This window comes from Gavialis gangeticus, unplaced genomic scaffold (genome assembly GCF_001723915.1).
Source record: "Gavialis gangeticus isolate Ggan-Ray unplaced genomic scaffold, GavGan_comp1, whole genome shotgun sequence".
Taxonomy (NCBI): domain Eukaryota; kingdom Metazoa; phylum Chordata; order Crocodylia; family Gavialidae; genus Gavialis; species Gavialis gangeticus.
The window spans coordinates 11,599,617-11,621,125 of NW_017729014.1; the positions used below are offsets into that span (position 1 = coordinate 11,599,617).

General features: G+C 42.4%; 1 protein-coding gene across 6 annotated transcripts in view; it reads right to left on the minus strand.

Moving 5' to 3' along the window:
• The window catches only part of KIF1B (kinesin family member 1B), a 216,206-nt gene that overhangs the window by 79,880 nt on the left and 114,817 nt on the right, over positions 1-21,509 (minus strand). For 2 of the 6 annotated variants that reach the window (XM_019511759.1, XM_019511753.1), the window contains 10 exons: positions 20,816-20,833; positions 18,311-18,386; positions 17,915-17,993; positions 16,556-16,698; positions 15,256-15,297; positions 12,598-12,809; positions 8,148-8,227; positions 7,075-7,150; positions 3,091-3,170; positions 1,069-1,175 (listed from right to left, as the gene is read on the minus strand). In XM_019511759.1, coding sequence (XP_019367304.1) covers positions 1,069-1,175; positions 3,091-3,170; positions 7,075-7,150; positions 8,148-8,227; positions 12,598-12,809; positions 15,256-15,297; positions 16,556-16,698; positions 17,915-17,993; positions 18,311-18,386; positions 20,816-20,833 — 913 coding nt within the window. The remainder of the gene's footprint in view (positions 1-1,068; positions 1,176-3,090; positions 3,171-7,074; positions 7,151-8,147; positions 8,228-12,597; positions 12,810-15,255; positions 15,298-16,555; positions 16,699-17,914; positions 17,994-18,310; positions 18,387-20,815; positions 20,834-21,509) is intronic. The other 4 variants (XM_019511757.1, XM_019511754.1, XM_019511758.1 and 1 more) reach the window with 4 other exon arrangements.

A 21,509-nucleotide genomic window follows, 5' to 3' on the forward strand; every position in this document is an offset into this window, starting at 1 on the left:
GGGATGGGGAGGATGCAGGCTGCCCATTGTGGGGCACAGGTCTTCCTGTGCTGCTGCCCCCCCTGCCCAGGGGCCTCTACGACCCAGCAGGCGGGACAGAGAGACTTGGTGACAGTGCTGCCACTGCCAGGAGCCCTATGCTGCCATGACAAGACACTCCCTGCCCCCTGGTAGCAGCAGGCAGGGCACAACTTCATGCCACTGCTGGTCCGGCAGGGGGCACCTCACTATGGTGGCGTGGCTGGCACAGGGCTCCCAGTGGCAGTGGTGGCAGCACCAAGCCTCCCCACTGCACCCCGCCCTCCCACACCGGGTCCCACCCCCTGGCCCACGGATCCCTGGGGGAAAGGAAACAGAGCAGGGAGCCCCAAGCTCTGCACCCTCCCCCACCCTTCACAGGCTCCACTCAGCTTCACTCCGGTTGTGCCACCCAGCAGGGGGTAGAGCCAAGCTGGGTTCCGCACTCTGCTCCAGCCACAGCAGATACTGCCTCCCACGTGGCAGCTGGGGCCCAGGTGCTGCTGGCTGGCTGTGGCTGGTACCCACAGAACAGGGAATAGGCAGGATGGTTCTGTAGCCCTGGCCGCTGGGGGCCCGCTCGGGCAGAGCTGGAGGGAGCACGGGGATGCAGGATCCCTAAAGATCAGGTATGAATTCCAGCTCAAAGGCAACAGTGCTAACTGGGCCAAATAAATACACTAGAGAAAGAAGGTCTCAGTATGGTGCTCCTCTGCACAAACCATTAACTCAAACAGCTACTTCTTATTAAACCCAAACAGAAAATGTTTTCAGTGACCTGATGAAAGGACTCTTTCAAGTCCCAGCAGTCCTTTCAGCTCTCCTTCCCTGACCACTTCAAAAATAATATATTGTACATAGCTGCTTGTACAGAGGTTTTATTTTTTTTTCCAGGACTCAAAACACTAGCTCTCCAGTGCTGAAGACTAATTTATGGATAAGGCAGTCCTTGCACCCATATTTATATGCAAACACACAGTAGCAAACTGGGCATGTTCTTCAAAAGTGGAAAGAGATTCAATGACACCTAGATAATGGAAGGATGCTCACCATTGCCATTGTTGTTCCTCTCGCTTCGGAAGATACAGTGTTCTTCTTTTATGTGAGCCCCGCTTAGCACAATGTCCTGTCGTCGTTCAGCATCCGCCTGGCCAACCCTGAGCCCAACAGAAAGCATTTCAAGGTCAACTCAGAAACTGTCTACAACTGATAAAGAAAATACACCACTGCTGTGTTCAAAGAAATGCTGCACATGATTAAACCAATCCTTTACACTCTAACAGCTGAGGAAATGTAGCCCTCAAAATGGATACTTCCTAAAATACAATACTGAACACTGGCATCTGAACAGTTCGTGAGAACATCATGAACACACTTTTGATTAGGGATAAGTTAAGACTTAAAACTCATGACTTAATTACACATAACATTAAAAAAAAAAAGACAGCTTTGCTGGGCTCAATATCCTGACTGACTTTGGGTGGACGGGACGGGACGGGACGGGGAGTGGAAAAAGCCTTGAAGCACTTTTCTGGTTCACCCTGAAAAGGGAGAGAAAGGCCAACACAGCTTGTTAGCCCTGAAGAACTGGCCCATAAGGGATCATCTCTTGCTAGTACCTCTGCAGAAAACTTGCCACAGAGGGAGAACAAACAAGTGTTAGACTTGGCACGTCAGCCAAAAAATGTTTCATGAAGCTCATAGTTACATGTGAATAAACAAGACAGGAATAACAGAGTCATTAACATCTGGCCCTTCCACTGCAGAGACAGGAACTGCCATACTGGATTAAACAGCAGCCCATTTAGCCCAGCATCCAGGCAACATTATCTGTGCCAAATGACAACATGCTCCAGCTAAGGTGCGAGCAACGTCGTAGCAGGTAGCTGAGTATGAAGTTGCCATCTAACCTCCAAACTTCCAGAGGCTGGCATATCTTGAAGCCTGAGAATTTATTCACGTTAACTCTGGCTACTTGCTATCCCTGTAAATAACAAACAATTCTGCATGCTCAAACTCACAGCTTCCAATTCCTTGTGGCAATGAATTCCAGAGTTGAACTGTCCATTGTGTCAAAGAAGTTATATATGAATCTGTCATTTTTCAATTTCATTTACAGTCCCTTTGCTCTCTTACTATGAAATAGGATGACTAAAATACTCTGATGTTCCTGCTCTACACCATTTGTTCTGCTAAATACTTTTACACTGAGGTTAAAAAAGAAAAAGAAAGAAAAATGAATCTTCATTTTCTTGTACGAGAATGATTAGGGGCACGTAAAGATCTCTCATAGCTCATTTTTTAATTCCCTAGAGCTTTGCTATATGTTTTATAATTAAGTTAGTCCGCAATTGAGCATAACCTCCCAAACTGAAGCGTGATGCTGATTTATAAAATGGCATAGTTTTTATTCCTGCATTATTCTCCATCTGTTCCATGGGGAATATGCCCACTTAACAGCTGAACATTGCTCAATGCTCCAGAGATAGATAAATCCGCCTTTCAGTTGTCCCCCAGCTGTCCTGCCTACAAAGAAAATTCCTTCTAGACTCTAAATATGGCAATTAAGTTTAATCCTGTGTATGCGAACAGGGACCACATTAATTGTATGCAGACATTAGCAGCCAAAAATAACGTAACTGAGTTTAGGGATGTGCTTTCAAAAGAAAGAGATCCACCCACAGAGAGGAAAACAAAAAGAATGGAGGAAACAACTTTCTTTTTAGTTAACAGGATTATTAGAAATACAGTTGGTTTTCCCAAAGAGGGTAGTTTTCAGTGCTCTACCAACATGCCCACTCCCCCTGCCATTTTTGTCTTTTACAGGAAGAGGTTTCTCTTTCTGCTCTCATCAGAAAGACACAAGGGTAAGTATCTGGCAAGGACGCACAAGCATACAGAACGTAAACTAGGAAAACGCATTTCCCTTACCTTTCATTTACAATAAGTGCATGCGCGTGCACATGCCTGCGTTAAGAGTAGTGACAACAGTTTCAGGCAGAAACGTAATTTAAATGGATGATGTCTCCAACCACAGGTCTATTAAGCAAGCATAACAAAGCCACATCTCACCTGGTGATGCCATCTTTGATGTAATAAAGCAGACATTCTGACATGAGTGGATCTTCATTGAGGTTCACAAGATGAGGAGTCTGCCAACAAATGAGAACACATGATCTGAAAGCTAAACACCTGCATCCATGCTTCCTTTTAAAGATTTGCTGGCTGTCAACATGCAGAGGAATCCAAATGCTACACAACTACACATAGCCAGTGAAGCTCCAGGTTCCTCCAGAAACTCTCTTTTCGAGCTGAAATGTCAACCCTTTCAGTGCAGACACAACCATATCAGGATAGGAAAGGAGCACTAGAAAAGTTACAGCAGAAGCACAGCTCAGACAAGCTGATTTTAAGCAGAGGATGTAGGGAAAACAAGCAATTGGTATGAAAAACTAATGATTCCTTGTAAAGCCTTGATTAAGCTTTAATAAGAACAATGAAGGGAACAGAAAAGCTAAACAGCAACGTATTGTCATACAGCCTTGTTATCAAAATGCTACGCTGATGTATGATTTTTATTTAATATAAAAAATACGCATTCCATGTGTGCTGTTTTTCAGAGCCTGTAGATTTGGAAGTAAGCTCTAAACTACTGACATTTCCTGATACACACTGCTACGAATCTCCATCTAATTCTCTTCTAAAAACGTAGTCATTTATATTGCTAAACCAACCTTCTTTGGTGAAAACACCCCATTGGAATCAGCAAACAAGTCGCATGGCCTTGGTGTAAAAATCTAGCCATTGAGATAGCAGCAGATAAACAAAAAAAAAAAAAAGGGGGAGAAACGTGACAGTAAGGAAACAAAAAACCAGAGCAAACATGGGAAATTAACATGCCAGTCTCTGGTAATCCACAACTGGAACATTAAAGCAGGAGATCTATCTGCATGGGCTCCCAAGGGAAAGCTGAATTCAAGCAGTTTACTGTGAGCTCCAAAGGAGCCAATTTGTAACATGTGCACCCACATGCAATTGATGGAAGCTCAAAAGATACTCTTTATGCTTGAGACTTTAAGACAGCTGATGGCTGCAATCTACAGATAAGAAACCTCTCAGAAATTAAAGACTACTGTTTTTTCATGGCTTTTATGTTCTGGCTATGGACTCTGACACTTTTTTAAAGCCATTTCCACGTGGACCTAGTAAAAGCCTAGTAAAATTAAAACTGTTCCCGCCAGTCGTCACAAAGTAAAAGCATTCTTCAGCAAAAACAAGGATTTTAGCTTGGTCCAAACATAAAATGTACAGTGAGCACCAGGTCAAGAAGGAAGTAATGGTTCCTTCCTAGTGTTCCTAGTCCTGATGTCCTTGGAAGTCCAAATACTCAGACAGCCAGGTCATACACGGTACTCAGATCAGGTAAGGTCAATATAGTAATTTGTTTCTGTGTTTCAAAATGTTGGGGAGTTAACTGAACCAGAGACAAGCACGGCAGAAGGTCAGGTTGACATCTGCAAATCCAATTTTGGCTTTCCTTTGTTTGACTGCCAACAATGTCAAAATGGTTAGTAAACGCACATAATTTAATGCAATGCAAATACTTTTAAGAAGTTCTATGGGGAGCCAGTTTGAAAATTTGATTTAAAAGGAGCATAAGATTTCAGGGCCTGGAAACTTGTATTTGAAGAAACAAGAAAACGAAGCAAGGTGAAGGAGGTACCATCATGTTGTTTTGAAGTGATGCCCCTCACCAATCAGTAATGGCATTTCCTCTCTTTGGAGGGAGAAGTCTCATCTTCCATGAGCCAATGAAAAGACAGCTGTAGAATCACGGTGAGTACAGACCCGTAAGCAAAAGCATACCTACAACCACGGTTGAAGATGAGCAATAGAGCACGACCACTGGCTCATCTTACAAGACGACTTTTAGAACTTATATAAAAGGTAGAACCTTTAGCCGTCATTTCCTGAGAAGCCAAAATCCACAAGTACTCAAAATATGACAAGCAGCAGTAAGCAGTTGGACGTGCAGACACGTGCGTCTGTCCCACCAACTACAAATATATTTTTATGCTTCTCTTTGTATACTATATTTTTTACTGCAAGTCTTAATTCCTTCTTATGGGTGACCTTAAAATGAGAACACTCTATAACAAACGAAGCTGAGCAACCTGAAAGATGTTTGGTGGTAACAAAATGGACCCATTCACTCATGCTGAAGTCCCCTGTTCTGTGTGTGAAGATAGGCCTCGTCAGCACTGCAAGCTTCCGCTGCCTAGCGGCCTTCACGCCCGACTTAGAAGGCCCTCCCTCAAGGGTTGAGAGGATAATTCATTGGTTTTGTGATGTCACTACCTTTTCATTCAAGAACTAAACAGAAAAGTAATTTCCTACAGCTTGATTTCTATCCGGCTGGCATGATAGAAATACTGACCTATGCTCACAGGCACTAACACAAAACTAGATTCATACTTGTGCCATAAACATAAAACCCTTACAGCCCAGTTTGCCATCTAGATTTCTAAAACTCTCACAACAAGAGCTGCCAATTACTACAGGAAGGAGAACTATGCACATTAAACTGGAAGGGCAGAAAGGAATGGCTAAGGACAGATCAGGATTTGGTTTCCTCTAGTATGCATTTCCACAGGCAGAACTTGCTATTCACTAACCAAAGCAACTACTGATCCCCAACAACTTCCGCACACAAACCTGGTCAGGAGAAAATGCATCAAAAGAGTCATCAAAAAGAGTTGATGGCCTCTGAGGGAAAATCTACGAGGAAATGCAATCCAAAATGTGAAAGAGAAGCAAGAGAAAAGAAAACTTGAGGAAAGATAACAGTGAGGATAAAGAAGCTTTATGAATCTTAAGAGGGTTTAGGAATAAGTTACAAAAGGCAAAACAAACCAACTGGAAACAAAATATGGCACTTTAGAGACATAAGGAAAAATCAACAGGTATGAGATTCAAGGGTACCACTCAAAAAAATATACAATGTATACTGAAGGCAGAAAGGGGAAGAGTTTCAGACTACTGGTTTCTTTTGTTTGAGATAACAGAGTAATTGGTAGTTGCTACACTCATTGCATTCAAGGTAATTTTAAACCAGATTCCTCCTCTCATGCATGTAGCACAGATTTCCAATGGAGTTATTTCCACCTTTCACAAAAAAGAAGATAGAAGTTTGACATGCAATAGAAGGAACCCTTCCCCCTCCATTTACAACTCTCATCATCAGTGATTATTAGTTCACTACATGACAACCCCTCTTTTTGATAGGAAAAAATAAAAATAGTGGACCTTTAACAAAGATAATAAGGCCACAGAACCTTAGGATTTGAGCTAGTTATAACATCATCCAACCGAGCAGAGATGACTCTGTAAAAAAAAAATAAAATAAAAAAAATATATACAAGCCCAGATGCCACTTCTGAGTCAATGTGCAACACCAGTGGCCCAGTTCACATATCCTGTTACTGGAAGCAGCCACTTTCTAAAGGGACACTACAGCATTCTTACCTATTTTTGGTCATCCAAAGTCTCACGCTGCATTTTTCACATGGCTTGAGTTTCTTCAGTAAATTCAGACTGAATTCATATGACGTTCTGCCTTTCCTAAATAAATGGTGGACTGTGGACACCATCCCTAAGAGCACGATAATACTGTTCCTAGTACTGAGGGACAGCTTTCACATCTCTGTTGGCTGCATTTCATGGTGGGTAAGGTAATACCTGCAGTGGTGTAACTAGGGCAAGGCAACTAGGGCAGCTACCCCAGTACAGTTGTACCAGCAGTGCAGTGGCAGCCAGATGTTACCACTGCCCTTGTATGTGGCAGCTGCCCCAGGCACCAAGCCACATGTTGTTATGCCTCTGAATCCCTGCATATAGCCTGCAAAACACTGAAGTACTTCAAGACTACAACTGGTATCCATTACCTGGGGTCCAGGGACTGCCAGAATTATTCTGTAGCTGACAGAGAAATGAGTCTCACCCAGCTGTCTAGTCTCTTACAGAAGTAAACCAACATTTAACGTCAGTATTCACTACCTTTTTAGGTGAGAAGACTCCCAGTGTTCCTCCATCTTCCCGAATAGCAACTCCCATCTCAGCCAGCAAAGCCTCCCTACAAGGAAACGGAAGCACAAAGTTAGCTATGCTTTGTTAGCTGTACGTGTGTCAATTTGAATTTGGATGCAAATGTTTCAGTATAGTCATCATTGTACAATGTGTTGTAGTACCAGCTAGCTTGCACGTTGGCCCCAGACCTGATGCACTACTGCCACAAGAACGAAATCTTACTTTCAGCTCCAAACCATAGACCTACAGAATTTTCCCACAGGTCTAACATTCCTGTTGACAGCAATAATACACCATGAGAATGATAACCTTTTACAACAGTAATTCCCCCTACCCCAGAAAAAAAGTTAAAATCTGTTCTGAACACAAATTCTCAAGGCAAACCACACATCAAGTTAAAGATTGGCTGTTCTCCTTCCCCCAGAAGTCTCCCTAGATACTCCAAGACAATTAAGATACAAATGATAAATTTCACCAATACAGAAGGGGATTGGCCAACAATTCTTATTTGTAGCCTGTTGCTTCACTGAAGCAAGCTATAATTCCAGCTGCAAATGCAAAGCTGAATTTGGGGGGGAGGTGGGGAAAAGAGTACTGTTATTAACCACACTGGTACCAAAAGCCTCTCTCTTCCCTTTAACCTTCAAGTCAAATTGTGTGCTATAAAGAAAAGACAAAGGGAGAAAAAGAAAAGCCAGAATCAAATGCAGTTTCATATCATAATGAGCACGTTTCAGAGAAGGACTGAACCCCAAGTACTTAAGCCAGCAACTCAAACCTTGGATGGAAACTGTGTCTAAGAAGAAGTATTTTGCTTAACTATTCTAAGCAGTGTCTTGGAAGTATGGAAATGAAACCAATTCCCCTTTCTATGTGGCCCACCTAATGTCAGTGCAATACAAAAGAACAGCAGCCATGTCACCACTGAAGCCAGCTGCTGCTATGCTTTAGCTTTTCAGGCAAGTGCAGCTTCTGTCCAGACTCCTTCCTTCTACCATGTGCCCACCCCATTGCCCACCCCCATGGCATTTCTTTCTCCTGACCTCTCCATTCTAATAGCTTCAGTCTTCCGCAGCTTCTCCTCCCATGTCTCATTCAGCTCTGCAATGATCTTCTCAGATTCCTGTATAGAAGTTCACAATTAACAGACCATACAGGGATTATATGGAACCAACCCTTTATGACAGCATATAGCAAAAAAGCAGAAAAGTTAATGTATATATGTATTTGAGGCCTACATGAGAGCTGAATTAGACCCTAGCAGTAAGTGGCTAAGAGCTAATTTTAACCACTCAACAACACTACAAAATTATGAACAAACTAATAAATCTCCCAGAAACCTAGATGCTTCCTGCAATGACCACCCTGAATCAATTTACAAAAAATCCAGATTCTCTACCTCTGAAATGAACTGTTATTCCCTAGGTTGGACATAATGTCTGGGGCTGGCCAGGGGTTAACTACCAATAGGTAATTGGGCGCCAATTCCATGTCTTCGGGTCATTAGCTTTCAAAAGGCCAAGACATAAATGGGTGCTGTTCAAGTCCCCAGGAAAAAAAGCCACGCTACACAAATAGCCAGGCTAGACAGCGGCTCCTGGTTGCTGACAATTTTTTTTGTTTGTAGAAGACTAGAGATCACAGTAGCTAAAAGGGAAGTCTAGTGGCTAATGCTATAAATCAGTTCATAAATGCACTCTGGAGCCTTCTGGATGAAAGGTGCTGTATCAAGATAAGTCATTAGGACACTCATTATTCCCTCTAGCATATTCTTGGAGCTATATTTAAATAACATGAGCGCCAAAGATAAACAACAGGTTTTGTGGTTAAGAATGCCACATACCCAACACCAGCTGCATTGCAATGCACAAAAGGCCAAGTCAAATTCCTTAAGTATCCTATGCAAACCACACAGCTTGGTATGTAATTGCAGCACTTGGGAAGTGGCTATTTTCATAGAATGATAGAAATCATAGAAAATTAGGGTTGGAAGAAACCTCGGGAGGTCATCTAGTCCAACCCCCTGCTCCAAGTAGGACCATCCGCAACTAGATCATTCCAGCCAGGGCTTTATCAAGCCAAGCTTTAAAAAACTACGAGGATGGAGATTCTACCACCTCTCTAGGTAATACATTCCAGCGCTTCACCACCCTCCTAGTGAGAAGGTTTTTCCTAATATCCAACCTAAGCCTCCCTTGCTACAACATGAGGCCATTCTGCCTTGGAAGTTTACTCTAAATCCTCAGCCAGATGGATATTTAAGTCCTTAATTGTAAGGCCTTTGCATACACCCACTCAGTATAACTGCTCTCAAGGGCAAGAGGGCACAAATGAGCAAAGAGCATATTTTATATTAGTTTTGAACAACTGTTTGCAGGAGCTGCTACTAACTATTTACCAGAAGTAGCTTTATAGCAAGCTGTACCCAACCACATTGTGTTCGGCTCACTGCCCAGCAAAAGTCACTGATGTGGAGGGAGGGGAGAAAATTAGGAATCTTATTAGTCTTTCCAGTCCCATTTGTTATCAATCTCCTTGCTCCTCTAGCAACATAATCCCTCAGGAATGCAGCTCCCCGTCTCCATGCACACGCACACACAAATACCCCAATCATTATGGAATTGTTAGAGAATCTGTCTGAAAGCTCCTGCACAGGAGACTGAAAATGAATCTAAAAAGGAGCATTAAAAATAAAGAGGCCTGGCCAAGGGGGATTCCTGCCATTCAAAAGAGCAAGTTAAGGAGCTTACACTCCACTGCTGCATTAAAGCATACAGGGATGAACATTAAAAAAAAAAATTCAGAGATTTTTTTTTCTTCTGTTGAATGACAATGAGGGAAGGGAAGAAGAACTACACTTATTTCACCAACATCTGCATTAAAAAAAAACCATATTTTAAAGTCAGAAAGCTTTCTCTAAAGGACTTGGAGTATTTGTTCAGATCAAAGGCTTACCACGGTATATAGCAAAGCCAATGGTTGAAGCAATCCTTGCCTTCCAACAGCATTAAAGCCCATTTAGACAACAAAATTTGCACACTGTTGAGACTTGGTACAAGGGTGGCAAGGAAATTAAAAGTGAATTCCCTCACCCCATAAGCTACTTATCACTTCCTAATCCATCTTCCAGGCCCCAGCTCCACTCCAAGCCTAAGACTAGGAAGCACAGGGAGTTTACAACCCCGAACCCAGGCCCTTCTACCCAAAGCAGTGGGCCACGGTCCTCTCATGTAAAGTTTAAGCTAAAGCTCCTGCAATAGTGGGCAGTACCCTGGCAAAAATCCAAGAACTTCAGTTCAGAGACTGTGTCGAGGCTGAATGGAGGCTCAATCCTCCTTTCTGGTGCTGAGGATTAAACAGAATATTAGTAGCTCTCCACAACAATCAGCATGATTCAGTGTGGCACATACCACCACTGTAAAAGGGATTCCACACCATTTCACAGCCTCATGCCAAGAGCTACTCTAGCAGCTTTCTCTCAAGCAAGATTTTCACAGGGGCTTTTTTCAACTGTTGCCTTCACCCAGCTGTAGCACACGAGGCCATTTCTTTTCTCTGAAGAGAGACACAGGGATATATTTCTTACTTGCTCCACTCTGTTGTTCTGAATTGACACACACAGCTATTTCTCTACTCGCCCGAGCAGCCTGAGGATGCGTCAGACCTGATCCTTCTCAAAAAGCTAGCAGCCAGGTTACCCATTGGAAAGCTCAAGTAAAAGCACCAGCATGCTCAATTCTACGCATCTCTGGCTACTTTGAGTTCCAAAAACATTCTATACTTTGAGTATCTAAGATGTCAAAGTGCACTGCCCTTCTCAACAGTGTTTCACAAGAAGCTGTTTTGAATATTGATGGAAAAAGTAGAAAACGCTCTTCCCGGTAGGCTCTGATTTTGATTTGGACCACCTTAAGAGATTTTTCTTTTTCAATCTAGTTTACAGACGTCATTCAGTGTCTTGATGTCAGGGGACTACAGAGACAGCACCATTATCTCCATGGCAACAGCAGGTTTCTAATAGAAGGAGGATATGCCGTGTGTGTTCCAGACCATTCAAATCCTCCTGGCAGCATCTCATGGAGAAATCACGAAAACAAACCACTGGGATTTAACATATCTAACTCCCCCCGCACACCCATCAGTGTGGGAGGGGGTTGACAAAAAAAAAGAAAAGAAAAGAAACCCTTTGCTGGAATGCATTTTTAATGCTGGTCAATTCTATGCAGATTTAGGACAAGGCTCCCATTGTCTGGCTACAGCAGGCTTTTCTGTATGCTTCACATTCTAATCCGTGGGGGTAGGGCAAAGACAACAGTGCCAGGATTGTACTTCTCCTTTAGGCTTAGATAAACTTGGGTTTTTTAAAAAATGACTGCACTGGCAAGTCAGGCCTAGTACAGGGAGATGCTGAACAAACCTCTTGAAGCTCCTCCACACAAACAGCTACCTCCCAACCCCCAGGTGCTCTACTCACCTTACTCATTATCCTCATTATATGAGACTGTCAGTAGATGCACGTACTTGGATTCAAGTTTGCTATTGCCAATTTTTGTTACAGCTGAAGACACTCTCATGCAGATTTTTGTGAATGAATAGTTCAGACATGGAGACAAATCCCTAGCTCATCCCACCCTGGTGAACTCTTTGGAGTGCAAGAGAGCTTCTGTGTTAACCTCCAGAAATAGAAAAGGCATTGGCTATTAGGGCTGTGCGGAACAGCTACATTTCATTTCTATTTTGGATTCAGTCATTTCAGAGGGGCAGCGATTTGTTTTGGCGTTTCAGATCACTGTTCCGTTTCAGTTCAGCCAAATCTGTTTTAGAGTTTCAACACTGTTTCGGAGCCGATTTGGAGATTCAGCCGGGAAGAGGCAGGTACAGCCAAGCAGCTGCAGGTTCTCCCACGGCTCCTCCGGCTGTGCCTACCTCCCCCGTGGCTCCTGCAGCTCCCCACACTGGGACAGAGGCAGACATAGCTGGAGGAGAAGCCCCATGGCTGCCCTGCCCGGGCCCATCTCCCTCCCAGCACTTTAAAAGGAGGGCTGCAGGGCTGCCAGACTCTCCCCGGGCATGGGCCCCAGGATGTGTGCAAAGGATGACAGCAGGCTGCCATCCCTCCCCCAGAGCACTGGGATTGGAAGGGACCTCAGGGGCAGATCACAGACATGGCAAGCTACAGATATCAATATCAGAGCAGTCCTTCCTGCCCCACTTCTAAGTTTCTGTTTCCCCGCAAGCCCGCCTCTAAAACTTTCCGAAGCATTTCCAAAACATTTTGGACGGTTTGGTTTGGTTTGGTTTCGTAGCCTTCCGTTTAAGTTTTGGATTCAGTGTTCCGGGCACCAAAATGGGCTGAAATGCCTCTAAAAACAAAACGGCTGCTGAAATTTCGCACAACCCTATTGGCTATGTTCTCCTAAGGAGATTCCTTCCAAATATGCAGCTTTCAAGCCCGCCAAAATTATATCCAGCTGAGTGCACAGTAACATGTACCTTCAAACGTTCAATGGCTTCTTCTCCTCCAGGTGTAGACATGATCCTCTCCTGTATACTGGACACAGATGTTAAGCCCACCTGACTATTGAGAGAGCAGGAAGATGGAGATGCTGTGAGGGACCCCATGGAGGCTGTGGAAAAATTGCCAGGGCGTTGATTCTCGGAGGCAAGCAAGTATCTATGTTTATTGTTCTGAAAATCTTTCAGATCTGGGAGAGACAGACAGACGGGAAGGCAGAAAAACAGGAAAACAGGAAAAGAGGGGAAGAGGGAAGGAGCAGAGAAATGGAAAACAGGAAGGAAACACCAGTGTAAGAGGAAAGCACTTAAGCAGCAACACAGACAAATACAATAGTTTTAGATGGCAGTTCTGAAACAAATCCTTTAAAGCAAATACCACTAAGCTAACAGCAGCTCAGTTCAGACCCTGAGAATTACAAATAAAGGGACCCAGCACACACCACTGAGATCAGTAAACTCTTGCCAAAATAAAGTAAAAACATTCACACCAGGACACTGTGTAAATTATAAGAAGCCCCCTCCTGGCTTCCACAGCTATATGCTGATCTGTTTCTATAGTCCCATCGGTATCCAACAACTGGGCAACGGCACAGCGGTGAACAATATGGGGGCTGAAAGCTGGGAACAGAGGTGACCGCCAATCAGGAAATAAACTATTCTCCCTTGTAGACTCCTCAAGACTAACAGGAATATAAATAAGTATGGGCTAAATCTTACAATCCGAAGAAGGTGTGCCTCTGCACAGCAGAATTAGGAGGTGAACCCAACTGCTGCCAGGTTCCACCAAGGGCAAAGGTTCTATTAGCCACCTCCCCAGTCTTTGACAGTACGAGTGAACACCGCACGAGCTCACATTTATATCGCAGTCTTTCACACCCTACACTAGTGCTGAGGAAGAGGACCAAAGTATGCACACAGGCCACGTTTGTGCTAGGAGTTGTTTGCACATGAGGTTAAATTCTAAGCCTTTTGATCATAACGGCTTGAAAAAAGCAGAGGAAAGGATTTCAAGGGAGACCTAGAATTTCAGGCTAACACTGGAGTATAAATGCAAGAGGCCTGGAGACAGCTCCTGCAGAGCTGGCAAGTACAGGTTTAGCCATGGGACTTTTCTATTCAAGTTATTCAGAGGTAACTACTCTGATCAGAACCCAGGCCAATCCTCAAATAAAACTATCATTAAAATTGCCCACTTATAAAGCTTAGACAAGTAAGCCCAGATGCTCGGGCCATTCTCCACAAGTCCTCACCCCCACCAATGCCTTTTTTCCTCCAACCCTGAACAATCTTTCTGTCTTAAACCTTTCACTCTATTTCTTTCCACCTCTCATCACAGCAAACAAAGAAAACTAATAGTAACTCTTAAGTCAGTTTGAAAACCACCATCTGCAAATATAAGCAGCAGGGGTGGAGGCAATAATACGTAGAGGAGGTTAAGGACGGGGACAAGCCACCAGGATAAGGCAAATAAGCAGGACAGAACAGGGAAGATGCAATCTTGAAAGGCCAGTAGGCACATGCACTCTTAGGGAAGAGGAAACAGCACTGGCAATCGCTTCGCTTTGGCAGCTGCTCTGTCCGTACAACACCTAACCCTCAGTATCATGCACGCTTCTTTCAGAGGTCTGCAGTTGCTCCAAACAGATAAGAGTTAGGCACAAGCTGGAAGCAGCACCAAAACGTCATAGCAAGACCAGGCTGAGTCTTTACACCACCAGTAACTGCACTTGGGAAATTTCAGACAGATCTTTTCCAGCCAGTATTGTTTTGGGGTGAGAATGGGCAAAGTGGGATGAAAAGAGCTCAATTACAAAAAAAGGAAACTTGAGACTTGACCAAAAATCTACAGAGAATCCACCTGTTTAAAGAAGCAAAACATTTCGTTGAAGGTGGGTTATATAGAAGGAAGATCTACGATTTTTATGAAACAAGAGAACGTACGGCAAAGTCAAAAATAAAATACTGTCTTGCCAAAGGTTCTCTCTGAACCTGCAATTTAAATCTTCCTCAGTTTTTTCACGTTAAGAGCTGTTCCTTCAGAGGAAAACAAGTCTCTGTTCTACACAGCAGCTGTACTAATACCCAGCAGGAGTAAGAGCTCAAATAAAGTGAGAAGGCACCCAGCACTGCATAAGCACAGAAATGATCAAACTCATTCTACAGGAGGAAACTTTCACTTTTTTTTTTTAGCTTAACCAATTGTCGAATTCAAAATTAGAAAAACATTTTTGAGGTCCAGAAAACAAATTATGGGAGCAGCTGTTCATGGCAATGGAAACCTGTTTGCATTTAATAACTTGCAAGTGATTTGCCAAAGAAAAAAAAAGTTAGTAGGTCAAGTCTGAACCATTAGTGGTAACAAAAAACAGCCTTTACAATTACTATCCTCTGAATCTCCTCCACAGCAAGTAGCAGATACATTAAAGAATGGTTGCAACTTTGCATTTCTGAAGAGCAGTTCAAAAGCAGAGATGGACGTTGTCTTAATATCCATTAAACTACATTACTGTTGGCAGTACATGCTCTGTCTGGGATTTCCCCATGAGGAATGCTGGCATGCAAAGCTCAGCTAAAAGCTGACCCAGCAGAAGCACAGTGGCAAGTTAGAGAGCTAGAGAACCACACAATACACACATTTGCCTCCACTTCCAGAGTAATCATCTCCCATTGGATCAACTAAAGGGAAGCAGGAGGGAAAATACAAGAAGGATCAAAGTTCAGGTTCAACAGTGACATAGGAAGGGAAGTGAATAGTAACTGACACTTGAAAAAACAAAGACAATTTTCAATTACACATCAAAATAAATTTCCTGGCTTGGCTTGACCCAAACCCAAGACTGCATAAAATGTGAAAAATTCTGAATTTAAGCTAAGTCTTCTTCTTGATCCATTCTCTTGGAAATGAAGGAAGACAAAAGATACGTGCACAGAACACACTTACTTCTTCATGCTGTCCATAATTACACCACGACTTTTCCTTTACAAGAAAAATAAGTACCCACAACACAGATTTTTTTTTTAAGAAACATTTCAACAGATTTTTTCATAATGAACAAGTGGTAAGCTGGTTCAATTGCCAGAAATAATTGAAGTCATCATCTGAAAGGCATCTCCTCTGTCAGAAATTAAGTCACAGCCTAGGTTCCTCAAAGAATTTAGCGTAAAAGCTTTTTTCACTTGTTTGCTAAATTTGAGGCAAGGGTCAGGAAAATCAGTTAAGTCAAAAAAAGTCTCTTCAGAGACTATTCTATACTGTATTTTGACAAAGGCAGTTAGACAAGACATTGTGCAAGTTCCTACTATGTAGGTCTGGCAGTGCACCTCAAAACTTTTGCTCTATAACAGCATATTATTTCAGTCAGAGGCAGCTAATTGTAGAAAGCAGTCAAATATTTTTGACATTCAAGGACTTGTACCAGGGATTAGGCATAATTTTCTGTTCTGATGAACACCATTTGAAGCCAAGTGAGGGCTGACAAGATGATGTTCTTTGAGGGGACTGGAAAGGTGGCCTCTGTCCCTGTTGCGAAGTTATTTTTCATGTCATGCTATCACCCCTTTGAGATGGAAAGCCCTCCAAAGTGACCCAGCAAGACCGCTCCTTAATCAAAAGGGTCCTGACCAGGGACCAATGCAAAGGGATCATGACATCATGGCAACATACCCAGGATTTCCTTTGCAAGCAAGACACAATAGAGCAGAGTTTGAATCCAATGTGTCAACCTCAAAGAAAAGGAAAGACAAGCTCTGCAACAGACTATTTGAAAAAGAGGAGAGACCCCACCATTTCCAAAGCAAAGTACCTGTTAGTACTTGTTTACCTGTGACCAAACTCTCTTCTGCAATTCCGTGGCCTTAGACAAGTAATTCATTTCCACAGTAGGTCACAGCGCCCAGATTACAAGGTGGAGACAGACATGTTTAATCCACTTACTATCAATAATATCTCCCAGCCCTTGGGCCCGCAGGAGATCTTTGAGCCGTGTCACCTCTTCCTTCAGCTCACGCACCAGCTTGGCATTGGGGTCTTCATTGATAACAGCATTGCATTTGATCTGCTTGGCACGATCCGCATATCTAGAACCAGCCAGAGAAAACTATTAGTTTCTTTTACAGGGAGACACTTACATGCACCAATGCAAAATGGGAAATATCTGACTATGTAGAAATACAAAGGAAAGGCATCTCTCTGTCAAACTTTTAATGAATCCATGTGATGCTACTGAAAAAATAAAGGCATATCCTCTTTCTAGGATGGATTTGCAGAAACATCATACATATGATACAGAAGATGTATATTTCCTTCTCCTCAACATTAATGAGGCCTCAGCTGCAATATGGTGTTCATTTGTAGGCCACACACACACACACAAATTAACTGCAGGGAGTCCAGAGGAGAGCAAACAACAATAGGAATGTCATGGTTTCGTGACCATTATAAAGAGTTGAAGGAATTAGGTTTATTTACTCTGGAAAACAAAAGTGGAAGGTAGGAGCACATTAAATTGTCCAATATGTAAGAGGTTGCCAAAGTGTACCCTAGCGAAGTGCTAGTCTTGACCCTGAGGGATGGTGTGCATGTATAAAACAGTAAGAAATCTGCAGCAAAGGGAAAAAAAACTTGGTTAAAGTAATGAAACATTAGAACAGGCTATGTACACCAAGAGACTGTGGAGTCTTCTTAAGTGGAGATCTCTGAAGATAAGTTAGACTAAAATTTGTTGGGGAAAGTTTAGGTAGTAGGTACACGTGATCCTGCCTCAGTGCAGGTGCTGGATTAGAAGATCCCTTGAGATCTCTCCAGCCTTACAAATATACAACAGCTCTCTACATTGCCACCCACTATCTCAGACTAATGAAAGGATTAAATTAGCTCAAACCTAGAAGTGCTATGTAATACAGAGCTGGAGGCAAACTGTCAGACACTGAGCTCCAACTACTGTTTTACCTTTCAGGGGTTTTCACAAAGTTCCATGCACTCAGCATCTTTGAAAAAAATCAAGCCCTAGAGGTCAGTGACGTCATTTTTAACCCGTCTTTCCCCATGGGTAAAATTATTTCCTTTATGCATTTTTCGGCAAATGTTTTCACGAAAATCCAGTAAATCTAATCTGGCCAATTCAAAGCATAACCAACAACTGCCTCTCCCCTGGTTCAATTTTTAATTTACCTGGGTTTTGACCGTACATGGCCTGTACCCAGCAAATACTCTCAGTGCAATGGTACAAAGGACAGGAACCTGAATTTTAGAGCCGCAATTTAATAAATTTCCTACCAGATTAGAGAGTAGTACCTTAAAGTGCTCAAAGTTTCATCATAGTTGATGTCTGCTGGACTCAGAGCAGCGACCATGGCCGTTCTAGAGTTCCCACCTGTAACACACAGTGTTCTAAATGAAACTGCATTACATGTTATGGACAGTGGTCATTTTACTGAAGGTCAGTGTTTCCCAGCTTAAAGCATGCCATTACTAAACATTCAACAACGTTGCACAAAGCAAAGTAACAGATAAAGGTCACCTTCTGACACCAGAAGTGGTTTAAATAAAAAAAGGCTCCAACATGGCTGCTAAACTTAGCTATTTCCAAATGTAATGTCAATGTAATACTTCAACTGAAAAAAGAAAATTGCAAAGAATCAAGAAAAATGGAGTGAACTGTACATATTATCGCAGTTAAGTTAGCCATACCTAGATTTTCCCGAAGAAGCCACGTCAGCACAGAATCTCTGTATGGAATAAAGTCTGTTTTCTTCTTCTTTTTGCTCTGAAAAGAAGAGCATGCAAGTGAAGTAGTCACTGAGGAAGGGAAAAAGAAAGAAAGAAAGAAAAACACAAACAGGGTAGAAAGCTTTCCCTAACCCCCACGAAATCTTATTTAAAAATGGAGTTAGATACTGTCCTCTTCCAGGGGATAGAAAAAAAAAACATTTTGCTGCATTCTGCGTAGAAGGTTCAATACAATGAAAACCAGGTTAGAAAAAGTAGTAGCAAGAGATATGTTCAAGTTCCCACAAGTTGCAAGCCCCCTGGTCAGAGCAAGAATCTAGTGATTGTGAAGAAACTCTGGACCCATCAATTTCCATGTCTGGCAGCAGTTCAAGCAAACTGAGCAAGGGACTATGCACACAAAAGAATCACCGCACAAATCCAAAGGGAGGATTATGAAGGTGGCAGATGACAGCACTGGTAAAAATAGGCACAATAAAGAAAGCCAGATACTGACTGGTGGAAAAGATATTGAAAAAAGCTATGCAGATAAAGGATCATCAGGGTTAAGAAAGAAAGGGGAAAAGTGAGAGTAAGACAGAGGAGGTTAAGAAAGGAAATGAAAATAGAAGATGGGAAATGTTATAAGCTGAAGATAAAGGATCAGAATTTTACTCTGCCAACAGGAAGACAGACAGACCAGGCAAAAACTGCAAGAGTTCACCTCCTTTCTTTCTCCTCTCTTGATTTTCTTCCCTACTTCTCCTCTCATTTCATTCCCACTATATAAATAGCACCAGAAAGCTGGTATAAATTGGTTTTGAATGGTTTTATCCTTCTCCCCACAGTGGATGGGAGGGCCTGCACAACAACATTTTTTCATGTCTTTTTTTTATATTTAGCTTTAAATACAATGAAACAAAATAGTAAGTAGAAATTTAAAGTCTAATAGTTTTTCTGCTGAAGTAAGGCTTAGCTGGGGCCTTTCCCCCCCTCTAGTAAATTGACTGCAGAAATTTGCTGAGATTGGCCCGGTTTTTAAACGTAATCTCTGAAAGGTGTTTCTTGTATACAGAATAACCTTTCTTCAGACAAGCACTTTGATCAAGTCAAGTGGCCTTGTTAATATCCTCTACATTCCCACTGCGTACCTGTCAAGTAACCTTAAAATGGGAACCAATAGTGTATTTATCAATACTCGTGGAGTGGTGGCTGCAGTGGCAGTTAACACAGATGGGGAAATTAGCTTCCTTTCCAAGTACAGGTTGTTTGGAGTTTTTATGGTTCAAGTCAGCCACGTTCCCAAATAGGAGGGGAAGATTCTTTCACTCCCTATAGCTTCTGTGTGAAAGACATGAGGACAGGGAAGAGGTTGGAACAGGACAGAACGGCTTAGCCAGAAAGATTTTTCCTTTTTTAAGCTAACCTTGTAACCGGCTGCTGATTAAAGGATTTGGGGACTATTCAGACAAAAGCACAAGGTCACACAGCAGTCAAATGCACAAGTCTCAAAGCACCCAATCCATTGATTAGCCCAATGATGGGTAAAGAATTTTCAGAAAGGTTGTATGAGTGGTTCCAAAGAATCACAGAAAATGAGGGTTGTAAGGGACCTCAAGGTCATCTAGTCCAACCCCCTGCTCAAAGCAGGACCATACCCAATTTCTTTGTAGGCAGGTTAGACTTGCACCTCCACATCCCACTGTAAATATTTTCTATTCCTCATTACCTGTGGCACACCTCAACCTATTTTGACCCAAGGTAAGCACTAAGGAATTACCTAGGAAAGCTCTCTAGAGGGTAGGGCTGTTTTGTCATTTACTGACATGCAGACAAAATTAGTAGACATGCACAATGCTTCAAATGCTGCCAAAAATTAAATTCCACACAACACAATTAAAATAGGATTTGACTATGTAGTAGAAGCTTTGATGACAAATTATGTAGGTTGTGAATACCAACCTTATAAAGAAAATTCTACTACCCTCTTGTCTATGGCAAGTAACCTTTAGATTGACAAGTGAAAGAAGGGTGAGGCAAGGGCTGCACACAGCATTTGTGTGTAATTTTGGTCAGGCTAGACTAGACCGCAGCTTGTGAGACAAAATGAAAGACCATGGGAGGTCAGGTGCAGGAAAACAAAGACATTAAGTTATTCCTACTAATTCTAACTATTCCTAAGAAAAGTCACCAACAAACCAGGAGCAGGGATGCATACAATAAAACTATTAGATATTCTTTACACCTGCATTTTTCTCTGTCCTCCTTCCCCCACACCCAAGGTATTTTAATTTTGAGTTCTGATGCTGATGTTACTCCTCATCCCATGATTATTTTGTAATTTCATTAAAGACAGTCTATGATGCAAAAATAAAATTGTCATGAAAGGCCTTGAGATCCCTGCTCTTTGTCCTTCCAAGTGAACAACACTGGTCTTTTACAGTGAATCTAAGATTTAATATCAATGGCTACTTTGGCCCACCATACCTTGCTGGTGCAGTTATCCTAAAGTTGAAAGCATTACAGAAAGAGGAAGAAAGAACACAAGTTGAGCTTCTTAACAAGACATAACAGATCATTTTAATTGTCACCTTGGAGAACGTGCAACAAATACTGCTTTTCTGAGGAATCAAATGAGTGACAATAGTCTACCAAACAGCAATGAAAGGAATTATAAAGTCCTGCTATCTATTCAAACTGCTCCACAGGCTGAATTTCCTATATAACTGAAGTCAACAGCAGCATGCAACTGCAATGGCAGAGAAGGAAATGGAAAGTATTCTTAGATGGGCCTGGCCTAGAGTGCACTTGGATTACTGGATTCTTAACTGAATTTTAGACAAGACAGTCTCAGCTTTGGTCAGTGGGCTATTCTGCTGTAAATGGTTCTATGGGACCCCATCATTCAAGTCAAGTAAATCTCTAATTCAGTGGTTTTCAACCTGCAATCCACAGACCCATGGGGGTTTGCAGACTATGTTTAACGGGTCTGCGAAAGATGACTATGATCAAACAAAAGTACGTGAATACCCACACTGACAATTCAAGGGGTCCACACTAGAGGCGCACCAATACATCGGTCCAATATCAGATCAGTACCAAGAAAATTTGCTGCATCTGATATTGGCCCGATGGGGCCGATAACTTGACCGATAAATGCCCGTGCTGCAAGCAGCCGCAG